Source organism: Jaculus jaculus, chromosome 14 (genome assembly GCF_020740685.1).
Source record: "Jaculus jaculus isolate mJacJac1 chromosome 14, mJacJac1.mat.Y.cur, whole genome shotgun sequence".
Classification (NCBI taxonomy): domain Eukaryota; kingdom Metazoa; phylum Chordata; class Mammalia; order Rodentia; family Dipodidae; genus Jaculus; species Jaculus jaculus.
In genome coordinates, this window is record NC_059115.1 from 3,093,225 (window position 1) to 3,109,939 (window position 16,715).

Consider the following 16,715-nt stretch of genomic DNA (forward strand, 5'->3'; position numbering starts at 1 on the left):
GTTCAGTGAACCCGGCCCCCAGAGTCAAAAGCCGTGCTGACCACTGCTCTGCAAACCACGGCAGTAGACCAAGGCCTGCCTGCTGTGCTAGTGTGCCCCCGCACCTGCCGCCAGGAGGCAGTGCCCCAGGAGGCAGATCCACTAGTGAGGCCACGATGAGTTCTGGTGGCAAGACGGTACCTACGAGGGATGAGAGTCGGCATCACTGACAGAGACAGAAGAACCAGGCATGGAGGGTGCTGCGGACATCCAGCGTTCCCATGCCTCTCTGGAGTTCAATCTGACCGCCTCACACAGAAGGCCAGAGAAAGACGGATGACAAAACCTCACAGCACACGACAGCACACTGTGCTTGAGCACAGACAACAAAGCACAGCTGGCTGGCAGCAGACGCGGGCGGAGGCATGTGGACAAGCCTGCCGCCCGGCGCCTGAAGCCGCTGACGCCGCAGTCTGCCAGCACTCACCGCAAAGCAGCCAATCACGTCATTCTCTGCGAATTTGTCTCCGTAGTTCTCAAACCGGCTGTTGGTAGACTTCTTCCCTGTGCCTCCGTAACCATAAGAGAACGGCTCTTCCCCTAGAGGAGAGATGGAAACAGGAGCTCAGCTTACAATGTAGGCCTCAGCCTCTGGAGCTGCCACATGTGTCTATCTCTGAACATACAAATGGTTTCTGTACTAGTTTTACTTGTCAGATGCCCTCTGCTTTGGAGGGGTGGGACAAGCAGGGTTGAAAGGAATCCCCTTCACGATGCATGACGGCTTTGAACGTGCAGAGTCGGGATGCTAGCTGAAGTCAACTCTGTACAGAAAGGGAAGCTTGGAAGGAGGAGGAGCTGGACGGAAGAAGCACTCAGTCAAGTCTACTAACACCATCAGGCCTGTAGTGCCTCCGAGTGTGGGTGGTAACTGGACGCCTCAGGCTACAGAACTGGACGCAGACAGGACTGACTCAGGACCCTATGGTCCTGGCAGACACTGGATTCCAAGAGAGCACCCTGACAGAAGAGCGGGAGCCAACAGGCATCAACTGCACATCTGGTTCTGTAATTAAGCAGCTGTAGCAGGGCGTAGTGGCGCACGCCTTTAATCCCAGCACTCGGTAGGCAGAGGTAGGAGGATCGCTGTGAGTTTGAGGCCAGCCTGAGAATACAGAGTGGGTTCCAGGTCAGCCTGGGCTAGAGTGAAACCCTACCTCGAAAAACAAAACAAAACAAACAAAAAACCACAACTGTATGAACCTGACCTTACTTTCTGGGCTATTCCCTCGACGCTGTCACCTATGCCCAGCACTAACATTTCCAATCTGAGACAAAGTAAAACAAGGTGACTTGAGGTTTCTTTTTGTCAGCCTGCCCATCTAAGACTAAGCCTTCCAACACCCCCAGAAAGGCTGGCCAGCCTCAAACTCAACTGTCCTAGCTCAACCTCCCAGGCAGCTGGGCTCACAGGCATATAGACAGCACTGCTCCTGGCTTTAACCTAGGACTCTTTTGGAGACAAGGTCCCATGTAACCCAGGCCAACTTCATGCTGCTGATCCTCCTGCCTCTACCGCCCAAGTGCTAAGATTACAGCTGTATACCACTATGCCTGGCTTGATCTAGGATTCTTAAATATAGTTTGACTACGTAGTACAGTCAAATACCTTCCTTTTAACCTAGCAACTCTTGTGTGGGAGGGTAGGAGGGAAAGTATGGGCGCGCCAGGGCCTCCAGCCACCTTGTGCATCTGGCTTATGTGGGTCCTGGGGAATAGAACCTGGGTCCTTAGGCTTCATAGGCAAGCACCTTAACAGCAAAGCCTTCTCTCCAGCCCTACCTAACATGGCTACTTTTAAGGATTAGTCTTAAAAATGGCTGTGCAACTGTATACAGCAGTGAGGACTCAAAAATTTGCATTTAACTTAAGCTACAAAAGGAGGCTTGTTAAATCAACACAACTGCAGGGCTAAACATGTAGCCTGGTAGTAGAGAACCTGCTTAGCTTGTGCAAGGTTCTGGGTTCAATTCCCATCAGTGCAGAACAAAAACTAAAAATGGAGCCAGGCGTGGTAGCACATGCCTTTAATCCCAGCACTTGGGAGGCAGAGGTAGGAGGATTACCATGAGATCAAGGCCACCTTGAGACTACAGTGAGTTCCAGGTCAGCCTGGGCTACAGTGAGATACTACCACAAAATAAATGAATAAGGAAAAAATATGCAATAGTGGCAATAGTCCTATTTGTTTATAAAATTATTTCCATCATATATTAAAAGAAATCAGGCTAGCCGGGCGTGGTGGCTCATGCCTTCAATCCCAGCACTATGAGATAGAGGCCAGATAATCACCGTTGGTTCGAGGCCAGCCTGACTACATAGTGATGCCAGGTCAGCCTGAATGAGAGCAAGACCCTACCCTGGAAAAAAAGAAATTAAGAAATCAGGCTACAACCCTGAGACTACATAGTGAATTCCAGGTCAGCCTGGACTACAGAGTGAGACCCTACCTTGAAAACAAAACAAAACAAAACAAAAAAAAACAATGAATTAAAAAAGAAAAGAAATCAGGCTGCAATTGTTGAGAGTATGACCTAGTTTCAATGTGTATAAGAAGCAAAGCAATGTCCAGGAGACTGTGGATGGCACTGAGGTCTGGGACCCCAAGAAAGTACAAGCTCCAGGGGGGGGGGGGGTCTGCGTCTGCTCCTTCCTCTTTCTCTAGTCTGGCTGGGGGCAGAAAATGCACACAGAACTCAGCGGGGCTCAAGAACCCCTTGGTGGAGTCTGAGCGTAGGAAGGAGGCTTTACAGACAGGGTTTCTGAAGAGGACTCTGGATCTTCGGGGAAGGAAGGACCTGCTCCTCCCACGACTGCGGCTCTTTCAGCTAAAGCAGTGACTTGTGACTAATTGCTGGGCCTATTCCATCCAGGGTGGTTTTGGCCTGAGCCTGGCACTGGGAAGAGAATCTCAGGAGCCTTGGGAATGAAGGGGTAGGGGCAGTCACTGTGCCCAGGACCGCCTGCGTGGTCTCTTACCTAGCTGGGTGCTACAGGAGTCTAAGGACCAGCCGATGCGGACGACGTGGGGGTCAGGCTCTGTAGAGGGAAGGTGCTTCACGGAGATCTCCTCATTGATCTGAAGATACAGTACAAGCACGCTCAGAACGACTCTGAAAGCTGTTGGTTACAAAGCCTTACCAAGAGGTAAGTGTGTCAGACACATGTGCAAGCACACACACACACACACACACACAAAAACCGAGGTTGTCAGGCATGGTCACTCATGCTTATAACCACTAGACAAGGCTGAGGCAGGAGGATTAACACACGTTCAAGGCCAGCCAGGGCCAAAATGAAACCCAGAATAAATAAAAAAGGATGGCTTGATGGCTGGGTAACAGGTATCCAAAAGAGCCCACTGAATGCATCCAGAGCTTGCAAAAGGACTGAGAACTTGTAGGGCTACTGAAAAGCATTTCAAAATACAGCCATTTTTCTAGTTTGGACACTTGCCTAAGGGAATCAAACTATCACAACATTTGGCAGAAAGGTTAATTGCTATGTCTCTGAAGGGCACACTAACATTTCTAAGTACAGGCTGGGGACACAGCTCAGTGCTGAGGCTGTGCATCCAAAGCAAAGCACTTTTCTAAGTTATCCAGTACGTTCATATGTATACAGGTAAATGTGTATGTGAGTGTACGTGTGTGTGTAAGAGATCAAATGCAGGTGTCCCCCCCTTCAAGGTAGGGTCTTACTCTAGCCCAAGCTGACCTGGAATTTCCTCTGTAGTCTCAGGGTGACCTCCAACTCACAGTGATCCTCCTACCTCTGCCTCCCTGGTGCTGGGATTGAAGGCGTGCGCCACCAGGCCCGGCCATTTGTGCATCTAGCTTACGTGGGACTAGAAGAGTTGAACTCTGGTCCTTAGGCTTCACAGGCAAGCACCTTAACCTCTTAGCCATCTCTCCAGCACCCGTTTATTTTTTATTTTTATTTTTTGGTTTTCTGAAGTAGGGTCTCACTCTGGCCTAGGCTAACCTTGAACTCTCAGAGTGCTGGGATTAAAGGTGTGTGCCACCACACTGGGCTCTATCATTGTTATGCTGACACTTATAGAAAGAGGAGCATCACGAGGCATCAGTATTAGGACAATATGCCACCAAGTGCAAGGCAGCTGTGAAAAAAACAAGGCAAACCAGACGTGGCGGCACACGCCTTTAATCCCAACATTGGGGAGGTAGACGTAAGGGAATCACTGCAAGTTCAAGGCCAACTTGAGACTACACAGTAAATTCCAAGTCAGCCTGGGCTACAATGAGATACTGCATTTTTTGGGGGGGGGAGGGGGGCAAGGCAAACAGTTGTATACACATGGAAAATGCCCAAGACAGGCAGTGCATGGAACAGAAACAGGGCAACGAAAGCACTGTCACACCAGCACTGAAGATGGGACTGACAAACCCAAGAGCCTCGCCTCCGTGTCTCTGCTTTCTTCTGGGCTACATAATGAAGTCAGGCTGCTACTTCACAGCTCTGTCCACACACACTGCTTTAAAGCCTTTGGAAAGTCAGCACATTCTGCTGAGTTTCAGATGCTATTTTTCTTATTTAAACATCTCAGGAGCTAGGGAGATTGCCCAATGGTTAGAGACACTGGCTTGCAAAGCCTGATAGCCCACGTTTGATTACCCAGTACCCATGTAAAAAGAGATGCACAGTGTGGTACATGCCTGTGGGGTTCATCTGTAGCAGTAGGAGGCCCTGGCATGCCCATTCTCCCAAATACAGAAATAACTACATAAATAAGTATTTGAGGATTTGCAGAGATGACCCCACACAGGAGCTCAGCACTGGCTGGTGTGTGCAAGTACCCTCTGAGAGTCCAACACGCGAGCGAGGCAGGCAAGCAGTGGCCCCCGCCTCCAACTGCTGACCCATAGGGGACAGGATAGGGCTAGAGAGGACATGCAGATAACTTCTGCTTTTTGATTTGTATTTTTCTGCGCTATCTAAACGTTCCTTCAGCGTGCACATGCAGCACCATCGTGAACTTCGACCTCTGGAGGAGGCAGACATGGCCTCTCTGGCACTGAGCTCCCTTCAAAGTCATGGTCCCTACCTGAGTGCATTCCTCCTACAGCGGCGCCCTTCCAGACAACCGCACTTCCCTGCTTCCCGTCTCCAACCGTGCACTGCTTACTCACCTTCATCTCAAAGCACACTCGGCCTCTTCTGACCCCGTAGCTGGCACGGGCCCCTGACCACAGGTAAGCAAAGCCCTCAATTGTGAGGGGATAGCCACTACTTCGGTCTCGGGCCACCTTGAAGTGCAGGTCGCAGTTATCTGTGAAGAGAAAAGCCTAAAACTGGCTGATGTTTTAAGTCTCAGGAGGGACAAGCAGAGGAAAGCCCACTTATGAGTGTGGCACGTTGTGGGGGAGGTCTCAAGTGGAACTCCTTTTTTTGGTTTTTCGAGGTAGGGTCTCCCTCTAGCCCAGGCTGACCTGGAACTCACTCTATAGTCTCAGGGTGGACTTGAACACACAGTGATGCTCCTACCTCTGCCTCCCGAGTGCTGGGATTAAAGGCGTGCGCCACCACGCCCGGCCCCACTATTCCCTCCTGAGGAGAAAAGATCTTCACTGCTGTGAAGCGGTCTACAGCACCTCACACAGGAACTGGCCTGCATTACCTAACACGAGTTGGGGTTTTGCACTAGTGGGTGCAAGGACAGGCATCAGGAAGCGCCTGGGAAACCACAGACAGACATCCTCGAGAGGAGCGCGTCACAAGCTCGGGAGCGTGCTCGCAGCCTTGCACATCTCTGATTAGACCCCAGGGCGCAGAAGGGCTGACCCTCAGCGCCACACGCTCTCACCAGCTACCTGCGCAACCTGCTTGGCAGCCAGACTTCCGTTGCCAACTTTAGTATAAACACCTGACTGGGCCATTGCACCGGCCACATCTGAGTAGGCAATGGAGGTGCCAGGCCCTACCACTGAGACCTCGATTCCAGGAGTTACAATCACTCATCCACATGTACAGTCGTGGACAGGAGGACAGAGCCGGCCAGGCCACACCAGTACTGCAAAGGACAGAGTGCCACTGGTTTTACCAGGAGTGCAAGCAGCTTATGGAAACTTGGGAGCCAGCTGTCAAAGAGTTACACTTCCCGGCAGCACACAGATCCCTTTCCTGACTATGTGACAACTTCTTATGCACACAGGGTGGTACCGGCCCTCCTCTTTGAAGAGAGGTACTGAGGAAAGCCACTGTCCAGGGTCCCACAACTACCCCTGGGAGGAGGTCTGTGCCAACACCAGCACCCTGACTCGAGGACTATGCTAGTACCCTCTCTGGACTGACAATGCCAGCCAAGGACAGAGGTCAGGGCACAACCTGGCAACACTGCCTGGGATGCAGACAGTGAGTACGTTCAGACTCACATGTGTCGATGGCCACAAGAGTGTCATCAAAGTCATCTTCATCCTCTTCGGCAGGAGGCTGAGGAGAGCGGCCCCTGTTTTGGAAAGAGGGTAAAGTCACACAAGAGCAGCTGAACAGCACACAGGAACCAAAGTCCCGCTGGGATTTCTGAGCGGCCTCCGCCTGCTTTCTGGATCGCTATTCTTCCCAGAGGTTGGCAAAACACCTGCAATGAGAACAGCCGTTACTAACCCCTGGGGTGGGGACAGGGACAAAAGCAACACTCAGCATCATTCAGGAAGCTTTGCCAGACTTTCCCCTCACACCGAGATTGTGACCCAAGCCTGTGCATGTCGAGGACTAGCTGCTCACTGAGCTGCGGCCCCTGGAGGTGGCATGCCAGGGTGCCGGCCGGGCAGCGCTGCGCTGTGCAGCGCTCACAGCCCCACCATCGGGACAGCTTACTAAAACCGCAACTGGAAGGAGCGATATGACCCACTTTTCAGTCTCTTGCTCACTCTTCAACTGTCCTAAATTATGAACCAAGCATCTTCCTTTGACACTACAAAAGGGATTTAGTTAGCACTCTGTTTCTCCAGCTGCACAGAGTAACAGAAAGGGGGAGAAAGGAGCAGCCCAACACCCAACACCCCCCACGGATGCTGCTGACAGTCTGTCTCCGCGGCAGGCTTCCCTCTGGGGAAATCCCCTACTTGGCATTAGCACCCTAAGTCCATCCTAGGGCGTTTTCCAGCCCTGGGTCAGAGCAGTGCCCTCCTCCGCTCTCCATCAGCAAGCAGCTCCTAGGCCTTTGATTTGTGGGGCTCTTTGTCTGGCTTTAGCTGGGCTCTAGCCCTGAGCCTCAGCCCAGTCCCCAAGCCCATTCTTTTTTTGTTTTAATTTTTTGTTTATTTTTACTTATTTATTTGAGAGCGACAGGCAGAGAGAGAAAGAGAGAGGCAGATAGAGAGAGTGAGAGAACGGGAACAACAGGGCCTCTAGCCACTGCAAACGAACTCCAGACGCATGCGCCCCCTTGCGCATCTGGCTAATGTGGGTCCTAGGGAATCGAGCCTCGAACCGGGGTCCTTAGGCTTCACAGGCAAGTGCTTAACCGCTAAGCCATCTCTCCAGCCCCCCAAGCCCATTCTTGAAGAAAGCAACAAACTAGAGGGTGGACCTCACCAGGTAAGAAGTAAAGTGTGTCAGATGAGCAGCCCAGACGAGCAGGACTTATTCCTAGTTTCCATGATTAGAAAAGGCTCCAGGCAGGAGCTGAAGGAGAGAAGTAAGAAGGGGTAGGACAGGGCCTAGAGGGAACGGAGGGGAGGGCTTGTCAGGAGAGGGAAAGGCCAGTCAGGGGCCATTCCCTCTTGTGAGCGCCTAAGGTTCACTCGGGTCTTGGTCCTCACTCTACGAGTCTGTACCTTACTTGTGTTAAGAATGTGCCTCTGTCCCTCACTGAGGCAACAGAAGACAAAGTTCCCTGTCCAGTTTCTCTCTATATCCCCAGTACAAGCCAAGGGTGGTCATCGTGTGGATTCTGACTGAATGAGGGCTGGGCAGGAGGGCTTATGTTTGGTAGTAGGTCAAGAAAGATCCTTAAATCGAGGGATCCGAAGCCACTAAAAATCAGACACCACAGTGTGGGAGCAGTAAGGCAAGAGGCTAAAGAGGCAGGCTGGCATCTCTCACGGAGCAAGGTGTTTGGAATCTGCTCTGAATTACTAAGCCACGAGGAAATGGGGAAGCATCCAACGCCAAGAAAGTTCCACGTGCAGCAAGCGCAGGAAGGAGAACCTGGGCACGGAGAGCTCTGCTCAATGGGTGGGAACACGAGTGACCGCTGCCTCACATACCCACCTCCGATCCTCCCGGTGCTCGAAGTAGCCACGGCCACGGTTTTCCTCATAGGGCCTCTTCCGACTCTGGAACTGCTGTGTGTCTGGCTTGAACTGAGCGGCTTCTGGGGGGAGGAAGCCAGGTGGTGCTTCTTGCTTCGTCTCTGTCTTCACTTCTACAGTCAGGACAGATCCAGACGGTCAACAGCCAGCTTGGGTTCTTCTGAGCCCAGGTGATGCCAGCAGGCTCCTGACTACAGTGACGGGCTGGGCCTGGGCAGCTGGCTAGGCACAACACAAGTCCACTGAGCGAGCCAAAGAAGCACTGCTCGGCAGAGAACTTGTGCAATGGGTGGGGCGGAAGGGATGCTGGCGGGCTACACTTGCCAGGTGAAGGGATGATAAACTATCAGTGAGAAAATCTCAAGATTCTGAGGATGGGCACTAAGGACACCCTCTCTCAAAGGTGGGCAGCGGCCAATCTGCCAGGTGCTCATGAACGCTGACAATGACTCTGGCCTCAAGTACGAGAGAGGGAGCCCTAAGTGACTGCAAAGACCCCCTGAAACTATGAGAAGTTAGTACCACCCCCCTCCTCCACTCTCTTACAAAGCTTCTTCAATCTAACAAGGGTAAGAAGGGAAGAGGGTGAAGTTACCCGTATTGTGGTCTGATAGTAAACTGGCTTTAGTCAGTTTTCTACAAAGCCCAATCACTCCAGGTGGGTCTGCAGTGACACCACCTCATTTAGTTATACAAAACAGGAGAGGCACTCTGAACTGAGAAGGCTCCAACTCCAATCCCATGAGCCAGTGACCAACCACAGACTCAGGCTTGCCTTATTTCTGCTCAGCAGCATATTCACTTGAGCGCTGAACCCCAGACCACGCTGGTCACTCCCTCCCTAGCTCTGCACACAGCTTCCCCAGCGGGGATCTGAAGACAGCCTCCAGAGCTCCAGCACAAACTGGACTCAGAGGAGACTCGTGGTGAAGGAGAGTACTCGCCTTGGGCTGAGTGACCCTGCAAGTCTCATGGAGCCTGACACAAATCTGCTCCAACCTACATTCCTTAGTGTCCCTAGCTGCATACAAACACCTCAGTGGATGAACCAGCTGCAATCAGACAGGATCAACTAGGGTCATGACAGAAGCTCTTGGGGGCGGGACACAGTGGTGCACACCTGTTACACAGGCATTTGGGAGACCTTGTCTCACAAAACCAACCAATCAACCCACCCACCCAACATCATAAAAGGGCACTAGGACTACTTGTGCTTTAGACTAGGAGCGGAGGGAACAGAGTCGAGGAGTCAGGTCAACAACAGGCCCTGCTGACCCAGCAGGAAGTTCCATGGTGAGGAATGCAAAACTCAGGTACCAAGAACACTGGCCTGAGGGTCAGTTTCCTGGGTTCTGGCCCCAGTTCTGCCATCAAACAAGCCACTTCCCTAATCTATAAAATGGGTTAAAGTAAGGTGAGTTGTATCTGTTCCTCACACTGGTATGATGGGGAACTCTGGTGCAATGCGTGTTGCATGTTTGAGATCCAGAGTCTGTAGAACATGACACCGGGTGTGCGTCACGTTGGAACTCCTCAGGGTCTGTGGTGCTGAAATGAGCACAAGGAATCTCCAGGTACAGTGAGCGTCTCAGCGCACGCGAACAGGAGTTTTCCAAGGAGCAACAATCCCCAGTGGAGCAAGTCTTCAGAACACAAGCTTCCAGACTAGATTCACAACATTTTCTGGCTTGTATAGTGACAGATTATAAATAAGACTCAGACATTAGCCTTCAGGTCTAAACTATATGGAGTGCTTGAAACTAACATTTGAAGAGGTAACATAAAGACTCACTCCTCTCTCCCAACACTCCAAGTGAGACTGAGTTCTTTCAAAACCAGAGCCGGGCATGGTGGCGCACACCTTTAATCCCACCACTTGGGAGGCAGGGGTAGGAGGATCACCATGACTTCGAGGCCACCCTGAGACTACATACTCATATATAGACATACATAGGTCAGCCTGGGCTAGAGTGAGACCCAACCTCGAAAAAAACAAAACAAAAACAACAACAGAATTGGGAGGTGGAGGCAAAAGGATCAGGAGTTCAAGTTCAGCCTAGATAATGTAGTAAGAGTCTATCTCAAAACTAAAAAAGCCCAAACAGAACAACAACAACAAAAAAAAACCAAAACCTAAACCCAAACAAAACCTTGCCAGAGGGACAAAGGCCAGAAGAATTGCCCAAGAGGATGATGCAGTCTTGTTGAGTTTCCGTCTCCAGAGGACGCTGAAGCCTTCCTACCTGGGTGATAGACCGGTGGCTGTGACTCCAAATCCAGTGGTCTCCTGTCATAGCCTGATTCGTTCTCTTGCTTGATGGCCTGTGTTTCATAGAACTGGTTCTGCCTAGTGATACTGTCCATGACATCTTAAGACCAAAAAAGAAAAGAAGTCAGAGGAATGCTTTAATGAAGGATAGATTAGACATGGCTTTTAACCACGACACCATCCTCACAGGGGAAAGCAGACACCTTCCCATGGAACCTATCTGGGCAGCCAGTGGTCCCAGCCACCTGAGGGTGTATCCTCTGTGGCTCAAGTCTGCAGCTGTACCCTGCCTGGGCTCTACAGAAGCCAGATACTTAAAACCAACTGAGGCAGAACTGGTCAGAAATGGTTCCAGCTCAACCCTTCAGAGCCCTGGCCCCCAGAGTGGGGGCAACTCTGCAGACACACCCAGAACTGTACTGCTGCCCTAAGATAGGGTACTCTTTAGGGCCAGCCCCATTCCCTGTTTGCTGTGCTAGGTATTAAATGTAGGGCCTTGGACACCCTAGGCAAGCCCTCTTGTCTTGGGCTGTGTGTCCAGCACAGTGGACCCTCTTTACAGACCTCTTCTACCCAGCAAAATAAGGAATTACACCTCCAGGCTCTGGAAGGTGCCATGAGTCCAGGAGGATGGCAATATTAGCTGTACAAATGCCATACACCTGACCTTGCGATACAGCTTAGGGTAAGCTGTCCACTGAAGCCTTCAGCTTAGGGAGACAGATACACATTAAAGCAGATACTCATTAAAAAAAAATGTGGCCCCAGCACTCAGAAGGCAGAGGTAGGAGGATCACCGCGAGTTCAAGGCCACTCTGAGACTACAGAGTTAATTCCAGGTCAGCCTGGACCACAGTGAGACCCTACCTCGAAAAACCAAAAAAAAAAAAAAAAAAAGAAAGAAAGAAAAGAAAAAAAAAGTGGGCTGGAGAGATAGCTTAGTGGTTAAGGCACTTGCCTGCGAAACTAAGGACCCAGGTCCAATTCCCTAGTACCCACATAAACCAGAGGCATAATGTGGTGCAAGCCTCTGGAGTTCATTTGCAGTGGCTGAAGGCTCTGCTGAGCCCAGTCTCTCTAGCTTCCTTTTCCCCTCTCTCTCTCTCAAATAAATAAAGAAAGAAAATAAAGAAAAAATTGGAGGGGGGCCTGGAGAGGTGGCTTAGTGGTTAAGGCACTTGCCTGTAAAGCCAAAGGACCCAGGTTCGATGCCCCAGGACCCATGTAAGTCAGATGCACAAAGGGCACATGCATCTGGAGTTCATTTGCAGTGGCTGTAGGCCCTGGCATGCCCATTCTACCTCTCTCTCACACAAATAAATAAATAAATAGCAAAAAATTTTTTTGGATTGTGTTAAGGCTGTAAAGTACCAAAAGGAAAAAGATACTGAAAGGAACAGGTTAAGTCTCAACTAAAAGGACACACAGCCAACGACTCAGGATGGGACCAGAGAACATGCCTGGCGGGGGTAGTACAAGCATTCAGAAGCAGGACCATAACAGAGGACTGACCAGAGCCACAAGGAAAAGCCTAAAGCCAAACCAGAGAGAACTTTAGGCTCAGGGAAGGCAGCATGCGCCCCCCGCCCCTGGGGGCCAGCTGACTGTTGGAGCCTGTGCCAGGAGCAGTGAGGCAGAGCCACAGGGAAGGAGAGACTATTCTGCCACTTGTTAACTGATTGGATCCTTTCTCAGAGGACAAATACATCTGGGCACAAACCAGGTGCAGCCCAAAGGGAGAAAGTCAGAAGTCATGTGGCTTGCTAAGTGTCTGTTTACCAAGGCTGAAGAAGTGTTGGGGGAGGGCACAAAAGGGGCTCAGATGGTAGACAGTAAGGCAGACAGGAGGCAACACTCTCTCCTTGTATGGACCACGGGGGCCTTTTAAGCCATTCTACTTCTTCCAGGCTATAGGGAGCTCTCTCCACCGCACCTTGTGTCTCTCTCCTTACGTGCACCCGGAGGCGGGCTCACCTCTGAAGGCTCCCCGCCTAGCCTAACAACAGACAGGCCCCTCAGATATGCAATCTCATGCTTAACAGCCCAGAGGGACGCCTACTGCTCCCATCCCATCCACAAGGAAGCCAGACTCACTGTGGGGAGTGACTCTAAGCCACTGAGCCACATCTGAACAGTCTGCCTGGGGTGAGAGTCTGCACTTAAGCACCTAAGTCACTTTTAGGGAGCTCTCAGGTGGACAGCAAAGCCAGGGCTGCCCTCCCGCTGGTCCTTCCTAGGCATCTATGTCAGGGTTCCTCAGCATAAGAAGCGTGCACTGGCCATTTCTCCCTTCTTTGTAGGCAGCTGCCTTGGAAGACCTCCCAGCACGTGGGTCCTGGGCAATCCCTGTTTTGCTCTATACCAAATCTTCACTCACTATGGCCCCTGCACAGGGACCCCACCTCTCATGAACAAGCAGGCAGCAGTGCCAACCACAAGTCTCTTCTGAGACCTCTTTTGTCTCCTCCTTCCCTTAGCCCTCTAGTTCCAGGGAGCCCTCTTTACAGAGAAACACCCTGGGTGGCCAAGCCCTGTGCATTCACTCTCCAGTCCTTGCAGAAGCCCTTGCAAGCTCTCTGGCTTTAGCATCAGGGTCTCCCTGGAGGCCTGCGCATTGCCCTAGCTCTCACTTCCACAGCCTTGCCTTCTGGTGGGTGAGGCTGCTCCCATGCCCCGGAGTAGCTCCCTTCCCTGGATACACAACTAACTTCTTCTGTGGACCCAGGAGCCCTCTCTGGGAGAGGACTATTCCCCCAGCTCCACGCTGAGGCCCCCAGCCAAATCAACAGGTTTCCCTTCCCTCCCTCACATCCTCCATGCTTCCCCACCCACCCCTACATCTGCTTAATGACTACACAACCTCTCCCTGAAGTTCACAAGAATCCCCCCACCCCCGGAATTTATCTACCTGCTACCGACTTCTTTTGCCCCTATTCCCAGCTATCTGTTTTCCAAAGTGTTCCCAAGACCATTCAGCAGTAGCCACGGGGGTCAAGTATCTGTCCTTAGCGCCTTCCTCACTCAAGACTCCCAGCTTTTTTGTCCAGTTTAACATCCTCTCTTTACCACTACCCAGATACCCCAGTTTGGAGCCAGCTAGACAGCCCCCAGAGCTCCCAGAACCATACGTCCAAGTTGGGCCTGTCTCAAGGTTGGCTTCCCAACTTAGACGAAGAGACAGATGCCGGGACCCTCCCCCACCCCCAACCCCCAGAATCCAACCCCATGCGGGTCTTTCCACAGCCAAAGCGCTCAGTCCATCCCTGTCCCCAGCAACATACATCTCTGGACCCCGCTTCTCACCAATCAAACCACAGTATCGAGCAGCAACATCCCAGCCAGATGCAACAAGAAAGAAAGAAAGAAAGAAAGAAAGAAAGAAAGAAAGAAGGAAGGAAGGAAGGAAGGAAGGAAGGAAGGAAGGAAGGAAAGAAAGAAAGAAAAGCAAGCAAACAAAAACCCCAACTCTCCCAGCCCGGCACTCAACCCGGAAACACGGCTCTCAAGGCCCAGCCCAAATAGTGCGCGGACCTCCAGGAAGCCCCCTCCCCCCAGCTTTAAACTAAACAATCATCATTTTTTTTCAAGACCCTCCTCGGGACACCCCTCGAAAAGCGTCAAGTTCTTTCCAGTTTCTCCGGTGCCCCGAGGTCCGCAAATCCAGCCTCCCTCCCTCCGCTTGCACCCTTGGCTACCTCCTCCCCAAGTCCGTCGCGCCAGCATCATCATCATCATCCGCTCCCCCACAGCCGGATCCACCCTCCTCCCGGTGGTCTCCAGGCCACCATCGTCCATCCACCGTCCGATCGCTGCATCATCCCTCCCCCCTCCCCCGGCACACACACCACCACTCCTCGGGACCTCTCCTTGCTGGACTCCCCGCGACCCCAACAGCCCATCCTCGGCGTCCCTCCCCCCGCAGGTTCCGGGGTTCCCCGCCCCCCACTACACACACATACATGCACACACACACACACACCCTGCCCCGCGCGCATTCTCACAATGTCCGTCCGGCCCCGAATAGCCTCCGGGTTCCGGGTGCGGCTGCAACCCGGGCGGCGGTGGCTGCGAGGTCCCCTCCAGCTCGGAGCCCCCCTCGTTCTCGACCACCTCGTCGTCGTCGTCGTGGTGGTGGTGCCCGGATGGTCCCGACACGTCCTCGGCTTCCTCGGCCTCCAACGCTGCCAGCAGCCGCTCGGCAAGCTCGGCCTTCAGGCCGCGAGTGTCCAGGCCGCGGCGCTGCAGTTCCTCGCGAAGTTCGTTCACCTTCAGACGCCGTACATCCATGGCCCGGGGCCCCCTCCGGGGTGGCCCCCCCCCCGCCCCCGAGCCCGGCCCGGTCTCCCAGGAGCTCAGTTTCCCCTTAAACCTCGGCCTGTCAAGGAAGCGAAGGAAGGGGGGGGAGGGACAAGGGAATGGGGGGGTGGTAAAACTCCAATGGCGGCGGCGGCTCAAAATGGCCGCCGCCGCCTTGGCCGATGCAACACACGAGCCGATTGGCCACCGTGGGAGCGGCCGGCCAATTAGAGCGGAGCTCTCAAAACAACGGCACCGAGAGGAAGTGTTGGGAGGGAGTGGGCGGGGCTGCCGAAGAGGAAGCGTTGGCCTACGTACGTCAAAGCCGCGCGGAGGGGGGGGAGGGGGTCTGAGAGGGGGAGGGATCGCAGTGGAGGGCGGGAAGAGGCAAGGAGGCGGAGCGCGCGCTGATTGGGTGATGTCCGCGCGCCAGCTGCCGTACAGACCAATGGAGGCCAAGGGAGGAACGATTTGGACCAATTAGGAGTGAGAGCTCAGAACGGCCCCTCCCTCCCACACCCCGCACACTCACGGCCTTTTCCCCGGGGTCCTTTTTTAAAAATCACTCTGTAACACACATCCTGATTGGTCTAGATCTCCCGCCCCTTTTTACTACAGCCAATCAAATGGGGCGAGGGCAAAAAGGCCCAACAAACCCCGCCTCCCCTCCGTCATTCCTGTTGCCTCTAAGAAACCGGAAAGACTTTTTTTTTTTAATTCACGGAGGGCCCGCCCCTTGCCGTTAGGGCGGTTTCAAAACAACCTGTGGACCAATCGCAGCTGCTGTTTTAATCTCACCAAAGCCGGGGCGCCAAGAGTGAGCGCTTTAGGAAACGCTAACCGGATTGGCCGATCTTCGGAGGCTCGCCTCAACAAAAGTTCGCGGTCTTGGGAGGTAGGTATACTACAGACTGAGTATCAGATCCGTCACTCGGTCTTCATGAGAAACAAGAATTTGACTTCGGAGGGTGCTGAGAGCAAGGGGTTACACTAAGCACGGGAAAAAAGTTGTATCGCTCTGGGCGCTCTGCCCCTGAGCTTTCTCTCTATGGTCGCCGCCTGACGTCGGTGGGCGCTCTGCCCCCGAGCTTTCTCTCTATGGTCGCCGCCTAACGTCTGCGGGCGCTCTGCCCCACCCACGACTATAGAGTCTCCCCTGCAAGAGAGCGTTCTCGGGATCTGTGCTCTGGGATCTTTTAAAAAAGTGACTTGTGCCATCAATCAGTCAAGCTGACAACCTCGAACACAAGAATCCGTTCTGCCCTCCCCCCTCCTCCAAAAAAAAAAAGTCTCAGACCGCACCACCTGTCGCCTCTAACTTACTAGACACAAGTTAAGCGCTGGCTCAGCGGTTTAAAGCGCTTGCTTGCAAAGCCTGTCGAATACTCCACCCCATCCCTCCGCACCGGGTTCAATTCCCAGCCATGCGCGTTCGTTTGCACTAGCGAGAGACCCTGGTGTGCACCTATACACGCACATGCGAATAAGTAAATTGCAAAAAAAAAAAAAAAAAAAAGTGAACTACATAATACACACACACCTGCCAATCAAGCCTGGCCCTTTCGCCCAACAAAAGCCACATCACCTCCCTCCGTTTAGACAAAGGCAAACATCCCACGAGAAATAGGTAAGTTAGATCTAATGCAATCGGATAATGCATCGAGCAGCAATGTAGATGCGCCCAGGAGCATCCGCGCAAGCATGCAGCCACATTCCACGACACTTCACACCAGCACCCACTCAGCGGCGGGACAGACACTCACGTGGGCACGGAGGTTCCAGTCCAGACACCCCGCCCCTCGCTCACGTCTTACTTCCTCTCTCCTCCCAACTTC

The 16,715-nt window shown here is 52.7% G+C and overlaps 1 protein-coding gene across 3 annotated transcripts in view; it reads right to left on the reverse strand.

Moving 5' to 3' along the window:
• Hnrnpul1 (heterogeneous nuclear ribonucleoprotein U like 1) overlaps positions 1 to 16,715 on the reverse strand; it is a 38,746-nt gene extending 22,031 nt beyond the window's left edge. The window contains exons 1-7 of one of the 3 annotated variants that reach the window (XM_045133563.1): positions 16,644 to 16,715; positions 10,559 to 10,684; positions 8,275 to 8,428; positions 6,432 to 6,505; positions 5,190 to 5,329; positions 3,019 to 3,118; positions 467 to 579 (exon numbers count right to left, since the gene is read on the reverse strand). In XM_045133563.1, coding sequence (XP_044989498.1) covers positions 467 to 579; positions 3,019 to 3,118; positions 5,190 to 5,329; positions 6,432 to 6,505; positions 8,275 to 8,428; positions 10,559 to 10,679 — 702 coding nt within the window. In that variant the 5' untranslated portion in view covers positions 10,680 to 10,684; positions 16,644 to 16,715. Of the gene's footprint in view, positions 1 to 466; positions 580 to 3,018; positions 3,119 to 5,189; positions 5,330 to 6,431; positions 6,506 to 8,274; positions 8,429 to 10,558; positions 10,685 to 14,429; positions 14,449 to 14,585; positions 15,005 to 16,643 lie in introns of those variants that run through there. The other 2 variants (XM_004670371.2, XM_045133564.1) reach the window with 2 other exon arrangements.